The 25547-nt window shown below is 38.9% G+C and overlaps 1 protein-coding gene across 12 annotated transcripts in view; it reads left to right on the plus strand.

The window, feature by feature from the left end:
* LOC111752889 (UDP-N-acetylglucosamine transferase subunit ALG14 homolog) overlaps positions 1–25547 on the plus strand; it is a 363040-nt gene that overhangs the window by 69088 nt on the left and 268405 nt on the right. For 6 of the 12 annotated variants that reach the window (XR_010321456.1, XM_064282231.1, XM_064282233.1 and 3 more), the window contains exon 3: positions 2996–3115. Coding sequence is in view for 5 of the 12 variants with exons in the window: in XM_064282231.1 (XP_064138301.1) it covers positions 3040–3115 (76 nt within the window). In the remaining 7 variants the exon portion in view is untranslated. The other 6 variants (XR_010321454.1, XR_010321455.1, XR_010321453.1 and 3 more) reach the window with 3 other exon arrangements.

Genomic DNA, 25547 nt, shown 5'->3' on the forward strand with positions numbered 1-25547 from the left:
GCCCCCCATATTCTCTCCCTTGCTCATGGCAAACATTCACCTCACCTAGCCCTAAACTCTCCAGCCTCCTTAAATCCCTCCTCCCAGCCGTTTGCCTTCTCCATCCCTTTGCCTTAGTGCTGCAGCTATTCTTCAGGCCTTCAGCGTGCTTCTTCTGATACACTTCAGTCATCTCCCAAACGATTTACCTTCTCTGGTTGTGCCCACACCCCCTTCATCCATGCTCTTCTTCCCGCCAGAGTGCTATTTCTTTAACACAGGTCTGGTCACATTGTTGTTGTTAGTTGCTGTTCGGTTGTCTCTGACTCGTGGTGGCCTTCTGTATAATGAAATGAACCATTGCCCAATTGTCATAATTGTTAGTATGTTTGAGTCTATTATTGTGGCTGTTGTGTCATTCCATCTTGTTGAAGGTTCCCCTCGTTTTCACTGACCCTCTACTTTACCAACCATGATGCCCTTGCTCCATTCAAATGACTATACCTCTTGATCTGTGCACAGGTTCTGCAGGAGCCCAATTAAGTGTCCTAAAATTCCTATTCTTCACACTGTTACCTATAATTTATCATGATCCACATGGTCAATACCTTTACATAGTCGATAAAACAGGTAAGCATCATTCCGGTATACTCTGCTTTTGGCCAAGATCTATCTAACATCGACAATGATATCCCTCATTCCACGTCCTCTTCTGAGTTCACCTTAAATTTCTGGCAGTTCCCTGTTGATGAACAGCTGCATCATTTTTGAATTATCTTTAGCAGAATTTTGCTAGCATGTGATTTAATGATACTATTCAATAATTTCCACATTGATCACGTTTCTTTGGAATGGGCACAAATATGGATCCTTCTAGTTGGTTGGCCAGGTAGCTGTCTTCCAGATTTCTTAATGTAGGTAAGTAAGCACTTGTATCGTTGCTTGTTTGTTAAAGCATGTGAATGGCTTTTCCATCAGTCTTGGAGCCTTGTTTTTTTCCAGTGCATTCAGCACAGCTTGAACTTCTTCCTTCAATACCAGTGCTTCTTGGTCATATGCTACCTCCTGAAATGCTTGAACATTCACCAGTTCTTTTTGGTACAGTGACTCAGTGTATTCTTTTCATCTTCTTTAGATGCTTCCTGTGCTATTCAAATTTTCGCCGGTAGACTCCTTCAGTAATATAACCTGAGGCCTGAATTTTCTCTTCAGTTTCCTCCTTTTTAACATCCTTCCATGGCTCCCCATTGGCTTTAGATTCAAAGGTATACTCCTTGGCATGGCTACGTAGGGCCTACCCCTCCAGCTTCATTTTCTCCTGTACTCTGCCTTGCTGCCTCACTCAGATGTCCCTTCCCGACACTTCTTCCTCAGCTTCTATGAATTGAGTATCTGCCAGATACATGAAGGACATCCATATATTATAAAAGAATTTTGTGGTAAATTATGGGGTCATCCTGATTTCAGAATGATTGGTGTAATCATCCAACATACATTCTAAAAATATATACATCTTATACTTTGCATTATTAAAAAGCTCTTATGAAAGAAAACTAAAACCATTTTATGTTGAATGATATTTTACCATTTTAATTTTGTCCTGTTTCCAAGGTTCTGCAATAGTGTGGCATTCATTAAATAATAAATATATTGTACATTTCAGAGTGTGGTAACAGCAAAGGATGACTTCATAGACAAGTTGGTCTGCTCTGTTGTGGTTTAGGATGCCATCTGGATTCCTTGGTAGAATTATTTCCATCGAAATCACTATAAACTTCTATTTAGTTTGTCACAAATCTAAAGCCAGATATGTTTGTGGTTTTTAGCAGTGATGTAATTCTGGAAGATACTTTGAAAATTTGAAGCAGTCATATACTATTAGTATTTTAACTCAGTGTTTCACATACTTTCAGACAAACTAGATACCTGAAAAATCCACTTTATTTTTTTACTCTTCGGCATTCCACATTTCTTGTCTGTCTTGCCACTATACATTTGGTTATGCATCAGTGGAGTGTGTGCAGGGAGCACTGGGAGGCTCTGTGGGCGTGTGGAGAATTATAGGATGTGGCCCCTGCCCCTCCTCAAACAGGGAGCTTGGATATTGTTCTGCACGGTAGGGAGAAAATGAAAGAGTTTCACTTACGTGGCTTTTATATTCCTGCCATTTGTGTGAAAGAGACAGGATCATGTTGTAAAATATACATAAACTACAGGATATACACATTGAACTGTGCAGCAAGATAGGGTGCAACTAAAACATCCTTGCAAGGAGTGTATAACCTAGTTGGCTACCAGGCAGGAGCAATAAGAGAACAACAGAACTTGTCAGAAGGGCGTTGAGGCCTAAGGTTCAATACAAAAGTCTGAACCTTTCTATGCCTCTATGACCTTATTCTGCTTTTTTCCCCCAACATTCTCAGGGACAGGTAGCAGTGGTAGGTGGGGTTGGTGAGCCAAACCTCTAGGGCAAAACAGGGCACCAGAGACAACTAGGAGGAGGCAGGGAGTTCAGTTCCCAAAGAGCCAGGAAGAGACAACAGGCCGTATGGGTTTGAGGCTGTAGATAATCCGGTAGGTGAATTGAAAAAAAGGAAGGAGAAAAGAAATGGGCCAGGGTGGCTAGTTGGCTATACTTAGGAACAACAGGAGGCAGGAAACACAGCTCCCTAGGAAGCTGATTTGTCTCATTATGTATTGGGGAAGGTAGCTCTCAGCAGTGAGACATAGAGATCCAAGAAGGACCCATACAAGGATGAGTCAGAGGCATATTTCAGTACACTGGAGACCTGGATTCAGGTCCTGGTTGTGGCACTTACTGCCTCTGGCACCTAGGGAAAGTTCCAGATCTCTGGATTTCTGACTCCTCATTTTTTAAGCCAGGAGGTTGAATTAGTTGGTTTCTTACAATCCTGATATGAGGTGAGAGTCAGCTCTTCCCCGTCACCATCCCCCAGCATGAACCACAGACTGGGCTTCTAGAGATAGTAACAATAATCATTTATCTATTCTACAGGTTATTTATGGAGCACCGGTAATCTGCTATGCACCATTCTAGGCATGGGGGCTGCAGCAGTGAAAAAGGTGAAATCCCTTTCTCTCGTTTTGGAGAGGCAGATAACAGTCGACCAAGCATGTAAGTGAACAAGCTAATTTGAGGTACTGGTAATTGCTGTGAAGACAGTAAAATAAGAAGGTGTGGTGGAGAGTGGCCATATATTGGGGGAATATATGTCATTCAAGTGTGTGCAGGGAGCACTGGGAGGCTCTGTGGGCCTCCAGAGTGTTAAAGGACATGGCCACTGCTCCTCCTTAATCAGGAGCCTAGATAGATAGAAAGCATGAGGTAAAAAGCATTATTACCTCATGATAATATGAGGGCTGGGGAGGAGAACTGTCTTCTGTCTGAGAAGATAATGTTCAAGCTAAGACCTGATTTGCAGGAAGGACCTAGTTATAAGACAATCTGGGCACAAAGCAGACCAGTCTGAATGGGCATAAAAGGCCTTCAGAGAGGAATGAGTTTGATATATTTAAGGAACAGAACCAAAACCAGTGCGGCTGGAGCACACGAGCAAGGAGCAGAGTGATATAGAGAGATAGGCCAGCACCGAATTACATGGGACGTTGTGGGCTACTGTAAGGAGTTTGGATTTTGTCCCAAGTGCAGTGGAAAGCCTTTGAAGGTTTAAAGCAGGAGAATGAAAAGAAGAATCCATTTTACACTATAAAATGGTAACTCTGGCTGTGTAGAGAATGAATTGTAGGAGAGCAATAGGAGAAGAAAAACGACTAGTTAAGAGATGGTGATGACTTAGACCGTGGGAGAAGCAGGGGCGCTGGGAATAAGTGGATAGGCATGGAATATTTGTAGAGGTTTCAGTAGAAGAAAACATGGGGCAGCCCCCCACCCTCCCTGCCATCAACATTTGTCTTCATGTCTATGCAGACGCATCTGTTTGTGATAGACCCTACTGTTCATTTGACTGTCAATTTCTGGCCTGGGTATGCAGAAGGAGTAGCATGCTTTGGTGGAGAATATGATGGTTCAGTTTTCAGTCTGTGACGGTTAAGGTTATGTGTCATCTTGGCTGGGCCTTGGTTCTCAGTGGTTTGGCAGTTATGTAATGACATAGTTTGGTAGTTATGTAATGATATAATTTCACAGTTTTGTAATGATGTAGTCATACTCCACGATGTGATCTGATGTGATCAGCCACTCACTTATAAGGGGAGATTCCTTGCAGCTGTGGCCTATATCCAGTATATTATGGACATTCTGTTAAAGCATGCTCACTTGCTCTGGATCCTGCAGATGGCTCATCATCATCTGACCTCCAGTTCTTGGGACTTGAGCCAGTTGTATGTCATATTGCCTGCCAGTCTTGGGATTCGTTGGCCTCCACAGACTATGACCTAGCAGCCTACAGTCTTACCTGCTGATCTTGAATTCATCAGCTTCTGCAGCCTGTGAGCCAGTGGCCTGCCGTCTGACCTATTGATCTTATGTTCATTAGCTCCTGCAGACATGTGAATCAGGGGAAGCCTCCAGCCTGACACCTGACCCACAGACTTGGGGTTTGGCAGCCTCTACGACCACGTGAGCTGTTTCCTTGAGATGAATTTCTCTGTCTCTTTATATTATATATGTGCTTCACTGGTTTTGTTTCTGTAGAGAGCCCAGCCTAAGACAGAGTCCTTGTAGAAGAGCCGTGTGGAAAGGGGGGAAAAAAAAAACCAGTTGCCACTGAGTTGATTCCAACTCATTGCAACCCTATGTGTGTCATGTGTGTCACAGTAGAACCATGCTCCATAGGATTTTTAATGGCTGTGACCTTTTAGAAGTAGATCACCAGGACATTCTTCTGAGGTACCTCTGGTGGACTCAAATCTCCAACCTTTCTGTTAGCAGTTGAGCATGTTAACTGTGCGCACCACCCAGGGACATCTAATGAATAACCTGTTGCTGTCAAGCAGATTCCAATTCGTAGTGACCCTATAGGACAGAGTAGGACTGCCCCATGGGATTTCCAAGGAGTGGCTGGTGGATTTGAACTGCCGAATTTTGGTTAGCTGCCAAGCTTTTAACCACTCTGCCACCAGGGCTTCATCAGTGATAGAGGATACTAAAAACAGTATGTATTTCTCCACCCTAGTAGAATGGATTGAGAGCCAGTTTGGCAGCCTACAGTGATCTTCAAAGGAAAAGGCTCTTTCCCTCGGTCTCTGTAAGAATCCAGGAAAAAACTCCAACCCTCCTTGAGTCATGTGGACACTCCTGAGTAAACATTGAGTTTGGGCTAGGGGTGGAAATGGGTACACGGGGAGAGGTGGTAATGATGGTAAAATGATGAGCTGGGGCATCATTTTTGTTCTGCATTCCATTAGGAGGACATAAACAGGGTGAGGGACAGCTCCCTCAAGGCAAATATATAGACTAACAACAATAAATATGTCTGTAATGATTTGAATTTCATTTGGATCTCCAGTGCTGCAGTCCCCAGGCAATTCTCAGCCAAAGGTCATATAGCCAGGCCTGAACTGTAGCTCTCTGAACCTCTGTTCCATTCTTTTATCTTCAAAAGGACTTGCAAGACTAAAATACAAGTATTCCATTGATATTTTTCCTCATTGACTTCTTTGTATATTTGATTATTTTCTAAAATTATGTAAAAACCCTCTTAAGTTTTTGCCGTGATCTGGCTCTCAGTGTTTCCTTTTAGCTACACAGGACAGGCAGATACCCTAGCACCCAACTTCTGTGTGTTAAGCACAGCTAATCTGAGGCCGTGTCCCCACCAGGGTGGCCCCAGGTTGATTGCAAGCCTACATAGTGGGTATAATATGGAAACAATGGGGGAGAGAGGTCTTCAGGAGTTTTCCATGCAGAATGGGATGCTGTGCTTGCTCTAACCTAGCAGGCTCCCTTTTCCTTTGCCACCGTTCTTCAAAGCCTTAGGACACTTCTCTCTCATGGACCTATTTTCTGGTGAGAGGAGCTACAAAGGCTGAGAAGTTCCCTGAGGCCCTTGTGAATGGTCAGTTTCACAGAAGTCTGGACTGTCTGCCTAGGACAGATTGCTGGGGTAGGGAGGAGGTTTTCTTTGATTCCTTCTCATTTCCCTCCTTGCTACTTACCCCCAATCCCTTAAGGCTTGGTGCTCCCTAGCTCTGGCTGTTTGTAAATTCCCAACTCCCTACTCAGCTCAGGACTTTCCCCATTTAACCCGAGGAATTCCATTCAGTTCAACCCATTTATTGAGTGGCCCTTATAAATAAAGCCCTAAGTATGTACTCTGAAATTGCTTCCTTTGTATTCTTTCTATATTCTCAGTCTAAGTAGGTCTCAGGTAGGTGATAGGAAGAGGGTAAGCTGATTGAATTAATTTATATTAATATGTCATTGACCTATTGAATCATTCATTCATTGAGCACTACAAATCTTATAAGCCCTGAGATCGCAGTGGTTAAATGCCTTGGCCTCCTTGGGCAATTTATATTCTTATGGGGTGACAGTAAATAAATTATATACCAGTAGTAAAGCGCTGTTTTGAAACATAAAGCAAACTTGGTGATGGGGAGAGACGAGTGTGCATATCTGTTGGGGGGTGGAGTAGTATTTTAGAAAGGCTAGTCAGGAAAGGCACCTCTGAGAACTATTTTACCATAATGGTGGGGGCTGGGGTAGTGGCTGGGTGGAGATTGAAATTTAGAGAGCGATCTCTTTTTGGTAGAACTTCCAGTTACCTGAAATTTTGATCACAAAATGATGATGTGGGAAAGATTTAGATGGCATTTGGAGGTGGAGACCTCTCTGGTGTAAAGCTGTAAGCCACAGAGTGGTGCCATATGGACTCTCCTCTCCCTTGCCAGTCCTGACCCCTGGTAGGACTTTCAGCTTGGCTTTTTCCCAGCTACCACTTGAACTTTCATCCTTAACCTTAATGTGGATTCTTCCATCACATTGCCTTGGGCAGTTCTGAATAAATACCCTTCCCTTTGACTTGCAAGAAGCTACTCACTACCCTACCCTTTGGGTAGCCAAATTCTTCTAAGAGCAATAGGAGGCACTATTAATAATTATGCTGGGGCAGCAGGTAGAAACTAAGCATATGTAGGCATATAGACTGTGGCCCAGTTAGCTCTAGCCCACAAGTGGAATGGAGACTTCCCCTCCTCACGCAAGCATCTGATTTGGAAGCTAGGAGATTGGGCTTCTTGTCTGGTCAAAAGAGAGGTCTTCAAACTTTAGTCACCGGCATTGTTTTCTAACCCTCAGATCTGTTTTTCCATTTTACATCTTGGAGGCCCTTTAGCTCCTACCCCAGAATACGGCCCCATATCTTTACATTCTTTTCCTGAGAATGAACTGGGGACTTCCTAAACCCATTTTCTCCACTTCTCCATTTTTGTGGGATCAGATGGGTATTTGGCTCCCTGGAGCTGAGATGAAATTAGCGGAACTGGGCTTCCAGAGGCAGAGTCTAACTGATCACCCATTCAGTTCCTCAGAATGCTCTGTTCAAATATAACCTGGAAATAATTGTTCATTGTTTCTTTACAAAGTTACATGTTCACAGTTTTAAAAAAATAAAGGAAAACAATAAGCACTTGTGCTGTTTCAAAGAAAATATAGATATTGAGATCCAAAAAAAAAAAAACCAAACCCAGTGCCGTTGAGTCGATTCCAACTCATAGCGACCCTATATCAGGCCTCAAAATTTGGAAGTAACATCCGAAAAATTGTAAGACTGGAAAGGTTGGTGGCTGAAAACTATTCAGTGGTGCTGCAGAAAAAAGCCCTGGTGACTGACTTCTGTAAGATTAAACCAAACCAAACCCATTGCTACTGAGTTGGTTTCTACTGATAGTGACCCTGTAGGACAGAGTAGAACTGCCCCATAGGGTTTCCAAGGCTATAAATCTTTATGGAAGCAGACTCTCACATCTTTCTCCCATGGAGCAACTCATAGGTTCAAACTGCCAGCCTTCTGGTTAGCAGCTGAGCACTTAACCACTGTGCCACCAGGGCTCCTTCCATAAAATTGCAGCCATTGAAAACCATATGGAGCACAGTTCTATTCTGACACACATGGGGTCGCCATGTGTCAGGGTCAACTCAACAGCAATGGTTTGGTTTTGGCGGGGGGGGGGGGGTTATTTTTACCATAATGGTAACAATGGCATGATATCTCAATAGATTCTAATTTGTTTTGTAGCACAAGTCCATAGTTCCTTATCCAAAATCCTAAAAACTCTGAAACCTGGGGGAAAAATTTGAAGATTGTCACAGGCAACAAAATCTGATTTGAATTCGTATGAGGCTCTTTATAGTCTTTATACCACTTAGTGTGAATACTCATGTATTACTGCAGAAATATTAATATGTTTGGTTACTTCCCCAAACTCCAAAGGGGATATTATAAAATATATGGTAAATGTACCATGATACCTGTCCAAAACACTTCTGGACCCTAAAATTTTTGATAAGGAATTATGGATCTATAGTACTATTTTGGAGCCCTGGTGGTGCAGTGGTTAAGAGCTCGGCTGCTAATCCGAAGACTGGCAGTTTGAATCCACCAGCTGTTCCTTGGAAACCCTATGGGGCAGTTGTACTCTGTCTTATAGGGTCGCTATGAATGGGACTCAACTCGAAGTCAGTGAGTATATGGGTATAGTATTGTTTTGCCATTATACTTTTTTTGTTTTCTTTTTCAATGAATAATCCCCACAAATTAGGCAAGCACAAACCTCACACAGGTTTACCCTCTGCTTGGTGACTGCCCCCAGTATGGTCTATAGTTTGGAAAATATTTAGTATTATTTTCTAATACAATATCTAATACTTAAGCCTTTGCAAGGAAAGGAAAAAAAAACATTCATTTAACAAATGATAGTGTATGATATATTGAGCCTAATTCTCCCATTCTCCACTAGTCTAGTTAAGAACTGTTCTTAAAGGAAGTCTTCCACAAGCAATGAGAAACAGCCTAAGAACTGCTTCCAATCAAAAGAAGAAAAATAACAAAATCAGTTCACCCGTGATTTCCTTAATATACTTAAAAAAAAAAAAAATTTTTTTTTTTTTGTACTTAGATAAAATCCCACTGATGCCTCTAAAAATAAAAATGAGGAAAGGGCAACTTTATTGATCCCCTACAAACCAATGATCTTGTATCTTATTGATAACATTAAATACCATCTGAAGCTTTAGTGATTTTCAACCAAAAGTCTGCCTCTGAATGAAGGTTTAAATCATCATATTAATTTATTAGGGAGGAAATTATCATGGGAGGCACTTGGAAATTAATTAAAAACCCTGCACTCAGTTCATCTGTCAGAGAAAATAAATATCATACCTGGGAAAAGATGCCTGATGACTGCCATGGTTTTCAGATCCAAAATTAGACGCTGAGAGCTGTGGCTTTGTATGACTCTCCATGGGGTGTGATATACAGAGATATACAGCATGAAGATTTCTGATAAAAATATTTATTACTGACACTTTGGAAACATTCTATGCCTGGCATCAGACTGAGAGACAGACGGCTATAACACTGTAGATGGCAAGAAGCAGCAGCAGAGATATGGTGGCAGCAGAACCAGGAGACCAGCAGGAGACAGCAATTTCTCAGAGGAGAAATCGATTAGAATTTGGGTCTCAGATTTTAAAGCCCAGGCAAATGAAGAGGCAGAACATTCTAGAAAGAGGGAGAATATGCAGAACCCTGGAAACATGGAAGAACTTGGCATGTCCCCAAGAACCACAAATATTTGGAACCCAAATACGCATTTCAGGAAACAGCAGCAGAAGATAAGGCCACTAAAGTAGGCCTGGATTATGAAAAATAAATTATGCCATGCTAAGTTCTGTAGACTCAACTTAGGAGGAGATGAGAAAACAGTGAAGAATTTCGAGGCAAATGAGATCATCAGAGGTTTAGAAATTGAAGGCAGGACAATCGGTGAAGAGACAGCAAGTCCTAATGTTATTGAGAGCAAGGGTTTTAAAGTCAGACAAATTACCACTTAGTATGATCTTAGGAAAGAGAACCTCTTTGAGCCAGAGTCTCCTCATCTATAAAATGAATGTAATAATATAATGAGGCTAAAATGAAAGAGTACAGATAAGTCTTTGGTACTACAGATTTAGCAGGCATTCAGTAAGTGATGGTAATAGTTTTGACAGTTGCTTATTGGTATTATCATTGTTGTGATACAAATGCATTGATACCTACCAAGTTTGGATCTTTTTGAAGAGAGAACAAGTTAATACATTCACTGATGTTCTTTCACCTAGGATTTTCTGGAAATAAAACCAATGTTCCTTTATTTCTTCAGGCATAGTAGATTGATCGGTATCAAAACAGTGAAGTCCCAGAAGAACATAGAGAAGCAGATTTCAGGAATGGCATGAGGTTAAGGGTGCACTTTATCAAACATTTCTTGTGTTCCTACTGTTTGTTTGGCACTGTATTAAGTGGTACCTGGTTTGGTAGTAGAATTCTCGCCTTCCACGTGGGAGACCTGGGACAATTTCCAGCCAATGTACATCTTGTGCAGCCACCAACCATCTGTCAGTGGTGGATTGTGTTGCTATGATATTGAACAGGTTTCAGCATAGCTGAAAACAAAAAACATTGACTGACACAGGAAGTATCAAAAGAAGATAAAAGGAATACACAGTGTCACTGTACCAGAAAGAATTGGTTGGCATTCAGCCATTTTGGGAGGTAGCATATGATCAAGAGCGGATGGTAATGAAGGAAGAATTCCAAGCTGCACTGAGGGCATTGGTGAAAAAGAAGTCTCCAGGAATTGACAGAATACCAGTTGAGATATTTCAACAAATGGATGCAATGCTAGAAGTGCTAACTCATCTATGCCAAGAAATTTGGAAGACAGCTACCTGGCAACTGACTGGAAAAGATCCACATGTGTGTCTATTCCAAAGAAAGGTGATCCAATGGAATTCAGAAATTATTGAACTGTATCATTAATATCACACACAAATAAAATTATGCTGAAGGTAATTCAAAAATGGTTGCAGCAGGACATCTACAGGAAACTGCCAGAAGTTCAAGCTGGATTCAGAGCAAGTGTTTTAAACTCAGACAAATTACCACTTAGTATGATTTTAGGAAAGAGAACCTCTTTCTAGAAGAGGATGTGGAATGAGGGATATCATTGCTGATGTCAGATGGATCTTGGCCGAAGACAGAGAATGCCAGAAAGATGTTTACCTGTGTTTTATTGACTATGCAAAGGCATTTGACTGTGTGGATCTTAACAAATTATGGGTAACATTGGGAAGAATGGGAATTCCAGAACATGTAATATGCTCATGTGGAACCTGTACATAGACCAGAAGGCAGTCGTTCAAACAGAACAAGGGGATATTGCGTGGTTTAAAATCAAGAAAGGTGCGTGTCAGGGTTGTATCCTTTCATCATACCTATTTGATCTGTATGCTGAGCAAATAATCTGAGAAGCTGGACTATATGAAGAAGAATGCAGCATCAAGATTGGAGGAAGTCTCATTAACAAGCTGTGATATACAAATGACACAACCTTGCTTGCTAAAAGTCAAGAGGACTTGAGACACTGATGAAGATTAGAGATTACAGCCTTCAGTATAGATTACTCCTCAACATAAAGAAAACAATCCTCACAACTGAACCAATAAGGAACATCATGATAAACAGAGAAAATACTGAAATTGTCAAGGATTTCATTTTACTTAGATCTACAATCAACACCCATAGAAGCAGTAGTCAAGAAATCAAAAGATGTATTGCACTGGACAAATGTCCTTCAAAAGACCTCTGTAAAGTGTTAAAAAAAAAAAAAAAAAAAAGATGTCACACTGAGGACTAAGGTGCACCTGACCAAAGCCATGGTGTTTCAGTCGCCTCATATGTATGTGAAAGCTGGACAATGAATAAGAAAGACCGAAGAGGAATTGATGCATTTGAACTGTGGTGTTGGTGAAGAATATTGAATATACCATGGACTGCCAAAATAACGAACAAATCTGTCTTGGAAGTATAGCCAGAATGTTCCTTAGAAGAGAGCATGGCAAGACTTCATCTCATTTATTTTGGACATGTTATTAGGAGTGACCAGTCCCTGAAGTTGGACATCATGCTTGGTACAGTAGAGGGTCTGCAAAAAAGAGGAAGACCCTCAATGAGATGGATTGATACAGTGGCTGCAACAATGGGCTCAAACATAGCAACCATTTTGAGGATGGCACAGGACCAGGCAGTGTTTCGTTCTGTTGTTCATAGGGTCACTATGAGTCAGAACCAACTTGAAAGCACCTAACAAAAACAACAACATGATGCCGAACAGCTTTCAGCAGAGCTTCCAGACTAAGATGGACTAGGGAGAAAAGCATGGCAATCTACTTCTGAAAATCAGCCAGTGAAAGCCTTATGGGTCACAATGGTCCAATCTGTAAGTGATCATGGGGATTACACAGGACTGGGCAGTGTTTCGTTCTGCTGTGCAAGGGTTGCCAGAAGTTGGAGGCCAACTCAACGGCAGATAGAAATAGCAACACACAAAAATAGTTAAGACACAATCTCCTTTCACAGTAAGTGAAATACAGTTCTTTCCATTGATTTCCTTTATTCCAGATTCCCAGCCTCTTCTTTTACTTACAACCTCACACTCACCACTTAGTGTGATATTTACACTGCTCCTGTGGAAATGATCTTGGCTTTCCTACTTCATGATCACCCTTGGACTACCTTCTGGCTATTCCTGTTGGATGAGTCAGATTACACCTTGTCTGATCCAAACGCGCTCTTAGTAACCAAACCTGGTTCCAGGATACCGTGCTACTAAAATGAAGTTAAACTAATTCTTTCAACACCCGGTACTAGAATTCTTCTCAGAGAAAAACGCCTTGATAAGTGTGATGGTTAATATCATGTGTCAGCTTGGCTAGGCCATCATGCCCAGTATTGTGTAACTGTCATCCATTTTGTGATCTGATGTAATTGCCTTCCATTTTGTGCTTTGTGGAATTATGTGTTGTAAATCCTAAAACTCTATATATCAGTAAGGCAGGATTAGTGTGGAGGGGTAAGATACTAAAGTCACACATTACTCAAGTCACACCCTTATTGAAGTCTCACCCTTACTCAATTTACCACCTTGCTCAATAAGGGTAGTTTCCTTGAAGGTGTGGCCTGCATCCAGTATATGTGAATGCTGTGGCAAAGGTCTCTCTCACTCTGGAACCTGCATCTGGCTCTTCATCACCTGAACTTTGGCTACTGGGACTTGAGCCAGCAGCCTGCCATCTAACATGTGGATTCGAGAATTCGCTAGTGTCTTGTCATCTTGTACTGCTATAACAGAAATATCACAAGTGGTTGGATTTACCAAACAGAAAAAATTTTTTTTCTCACAGTTTGTTGTTGTTAGGTGCTGTTGAGTTGCTTCTGACCCATAGTGACCCTATGTACAACAGAACAAAACACTGCCCATTCCTGTACCATCTTCACAAACGTTATGTTTGACTCCATTGTTGCAGCCACTGTGTCAGTCCTTCTTGTTGAAGGTCTTCCTCTTTTTCTCTGACCCTCTACTTTACAAAGCATGATGTCCTCCAGAGACTGATCCTTCCTGATAACATGTCCAGAGTAAGTAAGACATAGTCTCTCCATTCTTGCTTCTAAGGAACATTTTGGCTGTACGTCTTCCAAGACAGATTTGTTAATTCTTTTGGCAGTCCATGGTATATTTAATATTCTTCGCCAACACAGTAACTCAAAGTCATCAATTCTTCTTTGGTCTTCCAAAAAAGGTCTCTTTCAAGTGTTAAAAAGCAAAGATGTCACTTAAGAACTAAGGTGTGCCTGACCCAAACCATGGGTTTTTCAAGGCCTCATATGCATGTGAAAGCTGGACAATGAATAAGGAAGATTGCCCAGAAAGATTACAACCTAGGAAACCCTATGGAGAAGTTCTACTCTGTCACACGGGGGTTGCTGTGAGTTGGAATAACTGGATGGTACCCAACAACAACAAAGATTGCTCTGTTAAAGAGCCAGACTCTAAAACAATGCTGCCACAGGCCAGGGCCTCCTCTCACAACAGAGTTCCCTGAGTTCCTCTGCTCTCTTGACATGGAGTCTAAGGAAGAACATTTAGCTAACTGACATGCCTACAACAGATCCCCAGCAGGAACATATTATAAAGCACTTACTGCAAAATCACTTGAAAAAAATATAAATAAATAAATAAATAAATAACTATATATATATATATAATGTTTTTCCATAAAACCAAAATATTATGATTAGCTTTGCCTCATGTTATAAATAGGTATTATTAACTAAATGCTGACTTCCCCTAAAAAACCCAGTAGTCTCCTAATAAATGATGTTTGTTTGATCTCTGCTTAAGCTTAGTGGAATGCTTTTTTCCAATGAAAGAACAAACTTGTAAAGTTTTGAATTTGTCACAATAGATTGGGAGGTGTACAGGTGTATGAAGGTATCAAAAGTTGACATAGAAAGGTGTTTGGTGTGAGGGAGGGGGTACTGATGAAGTCCTTGGGGTGTTGTTGAAGAGATGGAAGAGCTGAAAGGATTCACAGAGAAAACTTCCCAGATCCAGGAAGGATTTTAAGGGAAAAGCAGTTGTGGTGTGTCCTCCAACTCCAGGTCTGTCAGGCTTTTCATGGGTCTTGCATGCATCTCGTGTGTTTTGCGTCAGAACTCATTTGTAGCTTTAATGTGTTTGTCATCAACCCACTGTGTTTAAGTCTGGGAAGGTGTGTGTGTGTCCAGGGTCTCTTGACACAGGAGGGTTTCACTGCTGTGCTGGCCCATACCTGTGGGAGATACTGCGCCACTCTTCTGATTACACTACACAAGTTTTCTTCTTACGGTATTTAGAACACACAAAAATAGTCTTTCAAGAATTATAATAGATGATGTCAAAAATTGCTTGGACTTATCAGTTTCATCCAACAGACTAAGCCACTTAAAACATTCAACTTTAAATGCATATTTTTATGTTTGGAGTTAAGTGCAACCGAGAAACCAAAATTTGTTCAAACATTTATTTAATAGAGTCTTTTGGAACACGTTTATTTCCCTTACAAAGAAAACAGAAGAAACCTGCATATTACAGCAATACCTGCCCCTCTCTCTCCATAAGAACATGTTTCTACGTGCATGAGAACAGGAAATCTAGCTTTCTCGTCCGTGAAGAACTGGTCTCCAAATGCCCAGTGCACCTCAGAGTACAATTTAAAAACAGGTACTTTAGCAAAAATTTGATATGACACAAATGGATTATTAAAATTCAGAAAAGAATTTGACTCAAATACCTTTAAACTAGGTGGTTTTACAACTAAAACTAAAAGGCATTATTGGGTCATCCCAGTATCAAAGTGTGTATCACAGTGCTCTTTACGGATGGTAAAACCTAACTATTATTTCTTGTAACATAAGACTAGTCCATGAAAAAATAAAATTTGATTTCAACTTACAACCAGGTATTGAAGCATAATTGAAGCAGGATTTTTTTTTTTTTTTTGCACTCTTATGTAACTCCACTTTTAGTTTTAAATAAATCCAAAAAAAAATAAACCCAACTGCTGCCGACTCAATCCCAGCTCACAGCGACCCTATAGGATGGAGTAGAACTGCCCCATAGAGTTTCCAAGGAGCACCTGGTAGATTCAAACTGTCAACCTTTTGGTTAGGAGCCATAGCTCTTAACCACTACACCACCAGGGTTTCCATAAATGCAAACTTTCTCATTAAAAAGACTTTAGATACAAGGATGCAAAGTTTATAAACTCAAGATCATAATTTTTCATTTCTCTCAAATAAAACATCTAATGCAGAATCTGTGATCTTGCATGCTACTTAGTTGATTTTCATACATTTTTAAAGTTTCCTAAGAATTTTTATTTTCTAGAATATTATACATTCATGAAACATCTTTATAGGGGAAGGTTGTCACTAATCTTTTACTACAAAAATAGTTGCTTAAACCTTTACACCAATTTGCTTTTATTTTCTATAAATATTTTAACAAAGTTGTTCAGTATCACAATGCCAAATAGAATCATTTAAATTAATTCATGTAGTCAAAATACTAGAACATCAAGCAAAAGCCTGCCATTTATAAACAAAAAGTTCATCATTTAATAAGTGATATGTTCTGTCATTAACTATCTGTACCCTTGATAGGTGGATACAATCAGAGAAAAGCAGTGTATAGCTCCTGTAAAGATCTGACTTCAAATAGCACTGCAGTTTGTAGTATCTTTTCCATTTCCTGTCTGTTTTTATGAGGAAATATGTAGAATCAACTTTTAGACATTAAATCTGGATGTTGAATTAGATGTCATGCAGCCAGCATAAAATGCATCTTGTTGGCTAAGGGGATAACAAATATTAATTTGAAACTTTGATACTCTAAATGCACTTTATTTAGTGAGCGACTATCCCAATGAAAGGTAATGTCAATGAAAGTAAAAATGAAGTTTTAAACATGACACAGCAACTATACAAGCTAAAACTGCTATATGTAGATCCAATAATATTACAGTTTTATATTATCTTCATTTCGATGATGAGTTTAAAATGTTTTCAGAACTATAGAAATAGCAGGAGTCAAAAATATTTATTCTAAGCTTTATTTCTTTCTCAAGGAAGGAATTTACAAAATAGTTTTATAATTGGTTTCCTTTTAAAAAGCCATTATTCTTGCAAAAGAGCAAAAACAAGATAAAATCACTTTCTTTCCTACCCCCTCTAACAAACCAATACGTATTTAAGCATGGAAGGGAACCCTGGTGGTGTAGCGGTTAAGCGCTACGGCTGCTAACCAAATCCACCAGGCACTCCTTGGAAACTCTACTGGGCAGTTCTACTCCATCCTATGTGGTTGCTATGAATCGGAATCGACTCGAAGTATGGGTTTAGTTTTGGTTTTATGATGTGGAAGGCACTAAATTTAGTAATAAATTATTGATGTGATATTAGTAGCTTGAAGAACAAATGACTATATTTCACATTACTTTAAGTCTTTAAAAAAGAAGTGTACCTGCATAAGCCAGTCAGTCACATTTTATCATTTAATTAGACTGAGATTTCAATTCTTTCCTTTAAATGTTCTGGGCTCTATCTGCATTGGAAAATCAAATCAAATCAAAAGTCTTGATTATATTCAGCCAGCCTCCCTTCCTCATCATAACATGAACATGAAAGTGAGTTAAACATTCTCCTTCCAACTGAGAAACTGAATGGATTAGATTTTTTGGTTTGGGTTCAGTTAAGTTCAAGTATTCACCACAGTTGAATTAATTCTTCTCTTCTTATGTAAGAATGATTATTAAAGTCAAGTCTTGAGAAAAATAAATAAAGGCAATAATAGCTAAATATATGATTCCGTATTTGGATTGCAAGAAACAAAGCAAAAGCAAATACACACACACACACACACACAAAACAAAGCAAAACAGAGTCACTAGGCATTTACTTCACATAAGACAATAATATTGATAATCAGAACGTTTGTGATTAAATTACCTTAATTTTTTTTTTCTCTCCTCTACAAAAGATGGAAATTCACAGCATTAAAAACGCTGATTAAGCAAACATGGGTGTAAACTGAGTAAAACACAAAAACTGATACTTTTGTAGGTTTGGTCTCATCAAGAAGAGGCCTGCCTTAGGAGCATGAGAAATCCTTATTGCATGAGACTTTCGTACCAATGATGTTGGGTTCTGAAATCAGGGGAGATTTTATAAATAGAAATGCAGTCGATTCTCATTATTCACAGCAGTTACATTCTGTGAAGTCACTGCAACAGTGAATTAGCAAACACTGAATCACTGCTCCTAGAGGAATACAGGGTTAGTTTCCCACAAGCCTCTGGTCACAACAGCGTCTCAACTTATCAACACAGAACCTTGCTTCATGTGTGCTTCTGCTTAGAGACACTTTAATATATACTGTTGGTTGATTAACATATAGCTCATAGCCAATAGCACTATAACTCATGCCCGGTCAAAGCTTCTCTAACATTAATTTTTTCCTTAAGGCACATCACAGCCTTCTTGAGCTTAGAGACACTGGAAAGCATTTCAGCTATGTTCTTCGGGGCCATTTTAAACAGAAAAATCACGAGAAAAAAATAGGAAAATGCAAAAAAAGGCAAAAAGCTATAAAAAAGCTATTGTATGAGAGCTGACACAAGAACACAAAACCCTCAGCTGGGACTATGCATGTTAGACAATTCAATTTTTTTGCCACTCTGTGCAGTCTGTGAATAACTATGAAAGCATGGCAATTACTGATTTTGGAGTTAAACAAAAAATTAGGCACAGTGGGGTCAACTCCGACTGATGGCAGCCAAGCCCGGACATGTCAGAGTAGGACTGTGCTCCACAGGGTTTTTACTGGCTGGTTTTTTGGAAGTAGACGTCCAGGACTTTCTCCTGAGACACCTCTGGGTAAACCTGAACCGCCAATCTTTTAATTAGCAGCCAGCTGCATAAAATGTTTGCACTACCCAGGTACTCTGATTTTGGGGCTACAAATAACATTTTAGCAAGTAGGTGAATTCATGAATATAGAATCTGTGAAAAATGAGGACTAACTGCAATATAATTTCCATAGAAAAAGTACAGCGGAGGTAGATAGGGACAGCAGTGTTAAAGCTTTTTTCTTAATGATTCCTCCTATTGGCCTAAATAGTGATATATCAGCATGCATTTTGAGAGGTCATTCACCTCTTAAGGAGATTTATAGGCTCTGTCTTAAGCCTTACTACAAAATAAAAGGGCAGTAATTTGACAAAATGCTAAAAATAGAAATAAGAACGTGATATCTAAAAAAAAATCTTAAAATGCAGGAAGTGTTTTCCATGAATAAGCAAAGTAAATATTCCCCAAATGAGTAAAATATCATTAATAGATGACTGCATATCTGAAATGAAACATACATCACTTTTAATAGCCTAAGAAAAATAACATTTCAACAATTTAGAAATCAAACCTTATAGTGGTATTGACAGTCATGGTAAGAAACGAGTGCAGTACAACAAAATGTTGAGAGCTATTTTAGATTTAAAAGCAGTTCCCATTCTTTCAACAGAATTGATGATATAAAACCAAGTGCATTGGATTATCATGGTCATCTTTTCACAGAGAAAAACACCAATGCAGGTTAACAGGTTTCTGAAAAGACTCACCACTGTATTTATAAATTTTAATTTAACCTTATATGCAGAAGAAAAGCAGAAATCTTGTAACAAAAACTAAATTCTAGTTTTTCTTTTCTAAAGTTTAAAAAAAAATGACTCTGAAACCCTGAATAACATTTATAATTAATAAACACATAAACATGCCAAGAATTCATCCTATCAGCAGATATAAAAGTTGTTGTAATTAAGTTTATCAATATCCCATTTTTTAATCAAATTCTCAATTATGAGGAGGACTTCTGGTTGCTTTCTCTTATCTGATGAGACTAGATTTCCTGAATTAGCTTCACCCACCCCCTTGAAATTTTGACCATCCATATGGCATTCATTACATCTATAGTAACACAGCTACCGATCAAGGAACACTGGATTAACAATCCAAGCCCGATGTAGACATCTGTTCCATACATACAATATAGGTAGTAGTAAAAAGCAGGTATCATAGCAGTCCGCGTGAGGAAAAACGTGACTGTCATGAGTACTCCATTGATGATGTAAGCTTCAGACGACTTCTGATACCTCAGAGTTCTAAGGAACCATCTGTAAAAAAATTTATTTTTCATCTCTTAGGATTAACCATTGCAATTTTAGTTTTTAAAATTCAGTGACCATCCCCCTATAATCAGAAACATGGCAAGGATGTCCTGTCTCATTAATGCTATTCAATATTGTAGTGTAAGTCCTAGTGAGTGCAATAAGACAAGAAAAAGAAATAAAAGGTATATAGATTAAGAAGAAGAAATAAAACACTCTATATTTGCAGATGACATAAGTGTCTATGTAGAAGACCAGGAAGAATCTACAAAAATAGTAATAATAATATCCTGAAACCAGTAGCAAGTACAGCAAGGTTGCATGATACAAGGTCAGTATAGAAAAGTGAATTGCTTTCTTATAAACAAGCAGTGAACAATTGGAAGATGAAATTTTTAAAAAATCATTTACAATAGCACCAAAAATAAAATACTCAGGTAATAAATCATGTACAGGATCTACATGCAGAAAACTACAAACACTGCTTAAAAATCAAAGAAAGTCTAAATGTATGGGCAAATACTTGTATTCATGGATTGGAAAAGTCAATATTGTTAAAATGTCAATTCTCCTCAACTAGATCTATAGATTCAATGCAATCCCAAACAAATCACAGCAATATTTTTAAAACATCAAATCCAAATCCTTTGCAACCCTAGGACATAGTATAACTGCCCCATAGGGCTTCCAAGGAGCTGCTGGTGAATTTGAATGGCCAACCTTTTGGTTCACAGCTGTAGCTCTTAACCACTGTACCACCAGGACTCCTTTTTTTAACATATATATTTTAAAAACTGATCCTAAAATTTATATGGAAAGACAGAGGACCCAGAATAGCCAACAGAATACTGGAAGAGAACAAAGTACTACCCACTTGCAAGATGTATTATAAAGTTATTTAAATCTAGACAGTGTGGTATTGGAAAAAAGAGCAGGCAAATAAAACAGTGGAACTGAACAGAAAGTCTAGAATAGAGCCATACGAATATACTCAACTGATTTTTGACAAAGGTATAAAGTCAGTTCAATTGAGAGAGACCAACTAATAGTCTTTTCGAAAGCAGTGCGAGAGAAATTGGATGTCCGTATGCAAAAAAACAAAACAACAACAACAAGAATGAATCAAGGCAGCGAGCTCACACCTTACACAAAAAATTAACTCAAAATGGATCACAGACCTAAATGTAAAATGAAAAACTATAAAACCTCTAGGAGAAAATGTATGATCTTGGGTTTGGTGATGGTATTGTAGAATCAACCCAAAATCAACATCCACGGAACAAAATTTTGATAAATTAAAACTTGCCCTGTGAAAGACACTGTTAAGAGAATGAAAAGACAACCACAGGTTGGGATACATTATTTACAAAACACACACACAATAAAGTACTTAAATTTAAAATATATAAAGAACTCTTAAAACTGAAAATAAGAACACAAATAATGCAATTAAAACCTGGACAAAAAATCTGAACAGACACTTCATCGGGGATGATATATAGGTGGGAAATAAGCATATGAAAAGATGCTCAGGACTCCTTGAGACTATCACCTTGAGACGCTCTTTAAATCTTGAACTGAAACTATCCCAAGGTCACCTTTTAGTGAAATAACAGATTGGAACACAAAATAAAGGATATTACCCTTGAATATGGGGTTCCATTAAAAAAAAAAAATCTATATGAGACCAAAAGGTCAACAATTACTCTAAAGTAAAGATGAGAATACAAGGGGGGCAGGGAACCTAGAGGACTGGAAATAGAACAACCAGAACGCAATTGATGAGAATGTTGACACATTGTGAAAAATATAACTAACGTCACTGAAGAACTCGTGTAGAAATTGTCAGAGGGGAACCTAATTTGCTATGTAAACTTTCACTGAAAACAATAGAATAGTGGAAAAAAAAAAAAAGCTCAATATCATTTATCATTATAAGGAAATGCAAATAAAAACTACAATGAGATACCACTACACACTTTTAACCCAAAAAACCGACACTATCACTGCTAACTAGGAAGGAGCATCAGGAATGCTCATTCATTGCTGGTGGGAATGCAAAATGATACACTCACTTTAGAAGACAGTTTGGCAGTTATAAAGTTAAACATATTCATACCATAACAATCCAGCAATCATGTGCCTAGTTATTTTTCCAACTAAATTGAAAACACATCCACATAAAAACCTTCATGCAAAAGTCTATAAAAGCTTAATTCACAATTGCCAAAAACTGGAAGCAACCAAATTATCAATAGGCGAATGGATAACCAAATTGTAGTACAATACATACAATGGATTATTACTCAGCAATAAAAAAAACGAATTATCAAGCCATGAAAAGACACAGATGAATCTGAAATGCATACTATTAAATGCAAAAAGCCAGTCTGAAAATGCTAGCTACTGTATTGATTCCATTTATAATAACACTCTGGAAAAAAAACAAAACTATAAAGACAGAAAACAAATCAGTGGTTCCCAGGGGTTCAAGTGATGGGGAGAAGGAATGAACAGGTGAAGCACAGGAGATATTTTAGGGCAGAAAATACCATAGTGCTAGATACATGACACCATGCATTTGTAAAACCCATAGAACTTTACAGCACAAAGAGTAACCCGTAAGCAAATTTTTAAAAAATCAATTAGGAGGTTGGGGGATGCCAGGATAGAATGCAGACTGTGACAGAGAATCTAACTTGTATTACAAATGTATGACATAACCTCACTGAAGAGGGTGGGGTAGAAAAAGTACTGTCCTAAGTACTTTTGAAAATGAGTAGAGAGTATAATACTAAAGACAAAAGAAACTATACATAAGACACTGTTGGTAAAATTTCTTATGGTGATAAAAAAAAAAAAAAGTAACAATTCTGAAACCACTATACATGTAATGCCAGGATTGAAAAAATAAGTAAATGAATGTTAGCTGTTGGAAGCTAGGTTTCTCATTGTTGGAGTGGAAAGTTACAAACAAGTAAGGGAGGGAGGCAAGAATGATCCATGTGATACTGATTAGGGCTGGAGACATCAGTATGAACTCATGTTTAGCTTAATATAGGTACAAAGGGATATATATAGAAATAATAATAGATACGCATGTTGCTGTGGATTCAATTGTGCCCCCAAAACTGTGTGTCAACTTGGTCAGGCCATGATTCCCAGTATTGTGTGATTGTCCACCATTTTGTCATCTGATGTGATTTCCTATGTGTTGTAAATCCCACCTCTGTGATGTTAATGAGACAGGATTAGAGGCAGTTATGTTAATGAGTCAAGACTCAATCTACAAGATTAGGTTGTATCTTGAGTTTGAGTTATAAATGAGAAAGTGAGCAGAGAGACTGGGGAACTTCCTACCACCGAGAAAACAGGGCAGGGCGCACAGCGCATCCTTTGGATCCAGGGTCCCTGCACTGAGAAGCTCCTAGAGCAAGGGAAGATTTATATAAAAACCTTTCCCCAGAGGTGACATAGAGAGGATGCCTATCCCTGGAGCTGGCACCCTGGATTCAGACTTCTAGTTTCCTAAATGGTGAGAGAAGTTTCTGTTTGTTAAAGCGATCTACTTGTGGTATTTCTGTTATAGCAGCACTAGATAACTAAAACACATGTATACACATGTATAAATTCTTGACAGAATTTTGCAAGACCGATGACTTCTTCATTGCAAATACCTTGGTTCAACAACATAAACAGCAACTATACACATAGACCTCACCAGATGAAATACATAGGAACTAAATCAACTACATCTGTGGAAAACAATGATGCAAAAGTTCAATATCATTAGCCAGAGCAAGGCCAGAGGCCTTCTGTGGAACAGACCATCACTTGCTCCTATGCCAGTTCAAGCTGAAGAAAATTAGAGTGAGTCCATGAGAACCAAAATACCTCCTTAAGTATATTCCACCTGAATTTAGAGACCATCTCAGGAACAGATTTGACACACAGGAACAGAATGACCGAAGATCAGATGAACTGTGAAGTGACATCAAGAACATCATACATGAAGAAAGCAAGAGGTAATTAAAAAACAGGAAAGAAAGAAAAGACCAGAATGGATGTCAGAAGAGACTCTGAAACTTTCTCCTGTATGTAGACTAGCTAAAATGAAAGAGGAAATAATGAAGTCAAGGAGCTGAACAGACAATTTCAAAGAGTGGCTCAAGAAGACAAAGGAAGTATTAAAATGAAATGTGCAAAGACTGGGAGATAAAAAACCAAAAGGGAAGAACATGCTCAGCATTTCTCAAGCTGAAAGAACTGAAGAAAAAATTCAAGCCAGATTATAATATTGAATAATTTTACGGGGAAAATATTAAACAATGCAGGAAGCATCAAAACAAGATGGAAGGAATTCGGACAGTCACTTGTACCAAAAAGAAATGGTCAGTGTTCAACCATTGCAGGAGGTAGCATATGATCAAGAACCAATGGTACTAAAGGAAGATATCTATGCTGCACTGAAGGCATTGGTGAAAAACAAGTCTCCAGGAATCAACAGAATACCAATTTAGATATTTCAGCAAACAGATGCAGTGCTGGAGGTGCTTGCTTAACTATGTCCAGAAATTTGGAAGGCAGCTACCTGGCCAACTGACTGGAAGAGATCCTTACTTGTACCTATTCCAAAGAAACGTGATCCAACAGACTGGAAATTTTCAAATAATATCATAAATATCACACACAAATAAAATATTGCTGAAGATCATTCAAAAGTGGTTGCAGCAGTACACTGACAAGGTAATGCCAGAAATTCAAGCTGGATTCAGAAGAGGACATGGAAAGAGGGATATCATTGCTGATGTCAGATGGATCCTGGCTGAAAGCAGAGAATACCAGAAAGATGTTTACCTGTGTTCTATTGACCATGTAAATGCATATGACTGTGTGCATCATAACAAATTATGGTTAACATCAGGAAGAATGGGAATTCCAGAACACTTCACTGTGCTCATGAGGAGGCTGTACCTAGACCAAGAGGCACTCATTTAAATAGAACGCGGGGATACTGCATGGCTTAAAGTCAAGAAAGGCATGCGTCAGGGTTATATCTTTCACCATGCTTATTCAAACTGTATGGTGAAGAAATAATCTGAGAAGCTGGACTATATAAAGAAGAACGCAGCATAAGGATTGGAGAAGGATCATTAAAAACCTACGATATACAGATGACACAACTTTGCTAGTCGAATGTGAAGAGGACTTGAAGCACTTATTGATGAAGATCAAAGACCAAAACTTTAGTATGGATTATACCTCAACATAAAGAAAACAAAAGTCCTCACAACTGGACCAGTAAGCAACATTTTCATCAACGGAGAAAAGACTGACGTTGTCAAGGATTTCATTTTACTTGGATCCACAATCAACACCCACGGAAGCAGCAGTGAAGGACCTCTTTAAAGTGGTAAAAAGCAGAGATTTCACTTAAAGGACTAAGGTGTGCCCATCCCAGTCCATGGTGTTTTCAGTCACCTCATATGCATAGGAAAGCTGGACGATGAATAAGGAAGACGGAAGAAGAATTGGCGCCTTTTAATTATGGTGTAGGTGAAGTATATCAAATATACCATGGACTAGCAAAAGAACAAACATCTGGGAGACGGGGCCAAGATGGTGGAATAGTCAGATACTTCCTGTGGTCCCTCTTACAATAAAGACCTGAAAAAATAAGTGAATCAATTATATATGAAGTCTAGAAGCCCTGAACATCAAAGACAAAGTTGAGGAGTTAGATAGAGTGGCAGGGGGAGGTAGAGACAGTTCAGAAGCAGCAAGA

This window comes from Loxodonta africana, chromosome 3 (genome assembly GCF_030014295.1).
Source record: "Loxodonta africana isolate mLoxAfr1 chromosome 3, mLoxAfr1.hap2, whole genome shotgun sequence".
Classification (NCBI taxonomy): domain Eukaryota; kingdom Metazoa; phylum Chordata; class Mammalia; order Proboscidea; family Elephantidae; genus Loxodonta; species Loxodonta africana.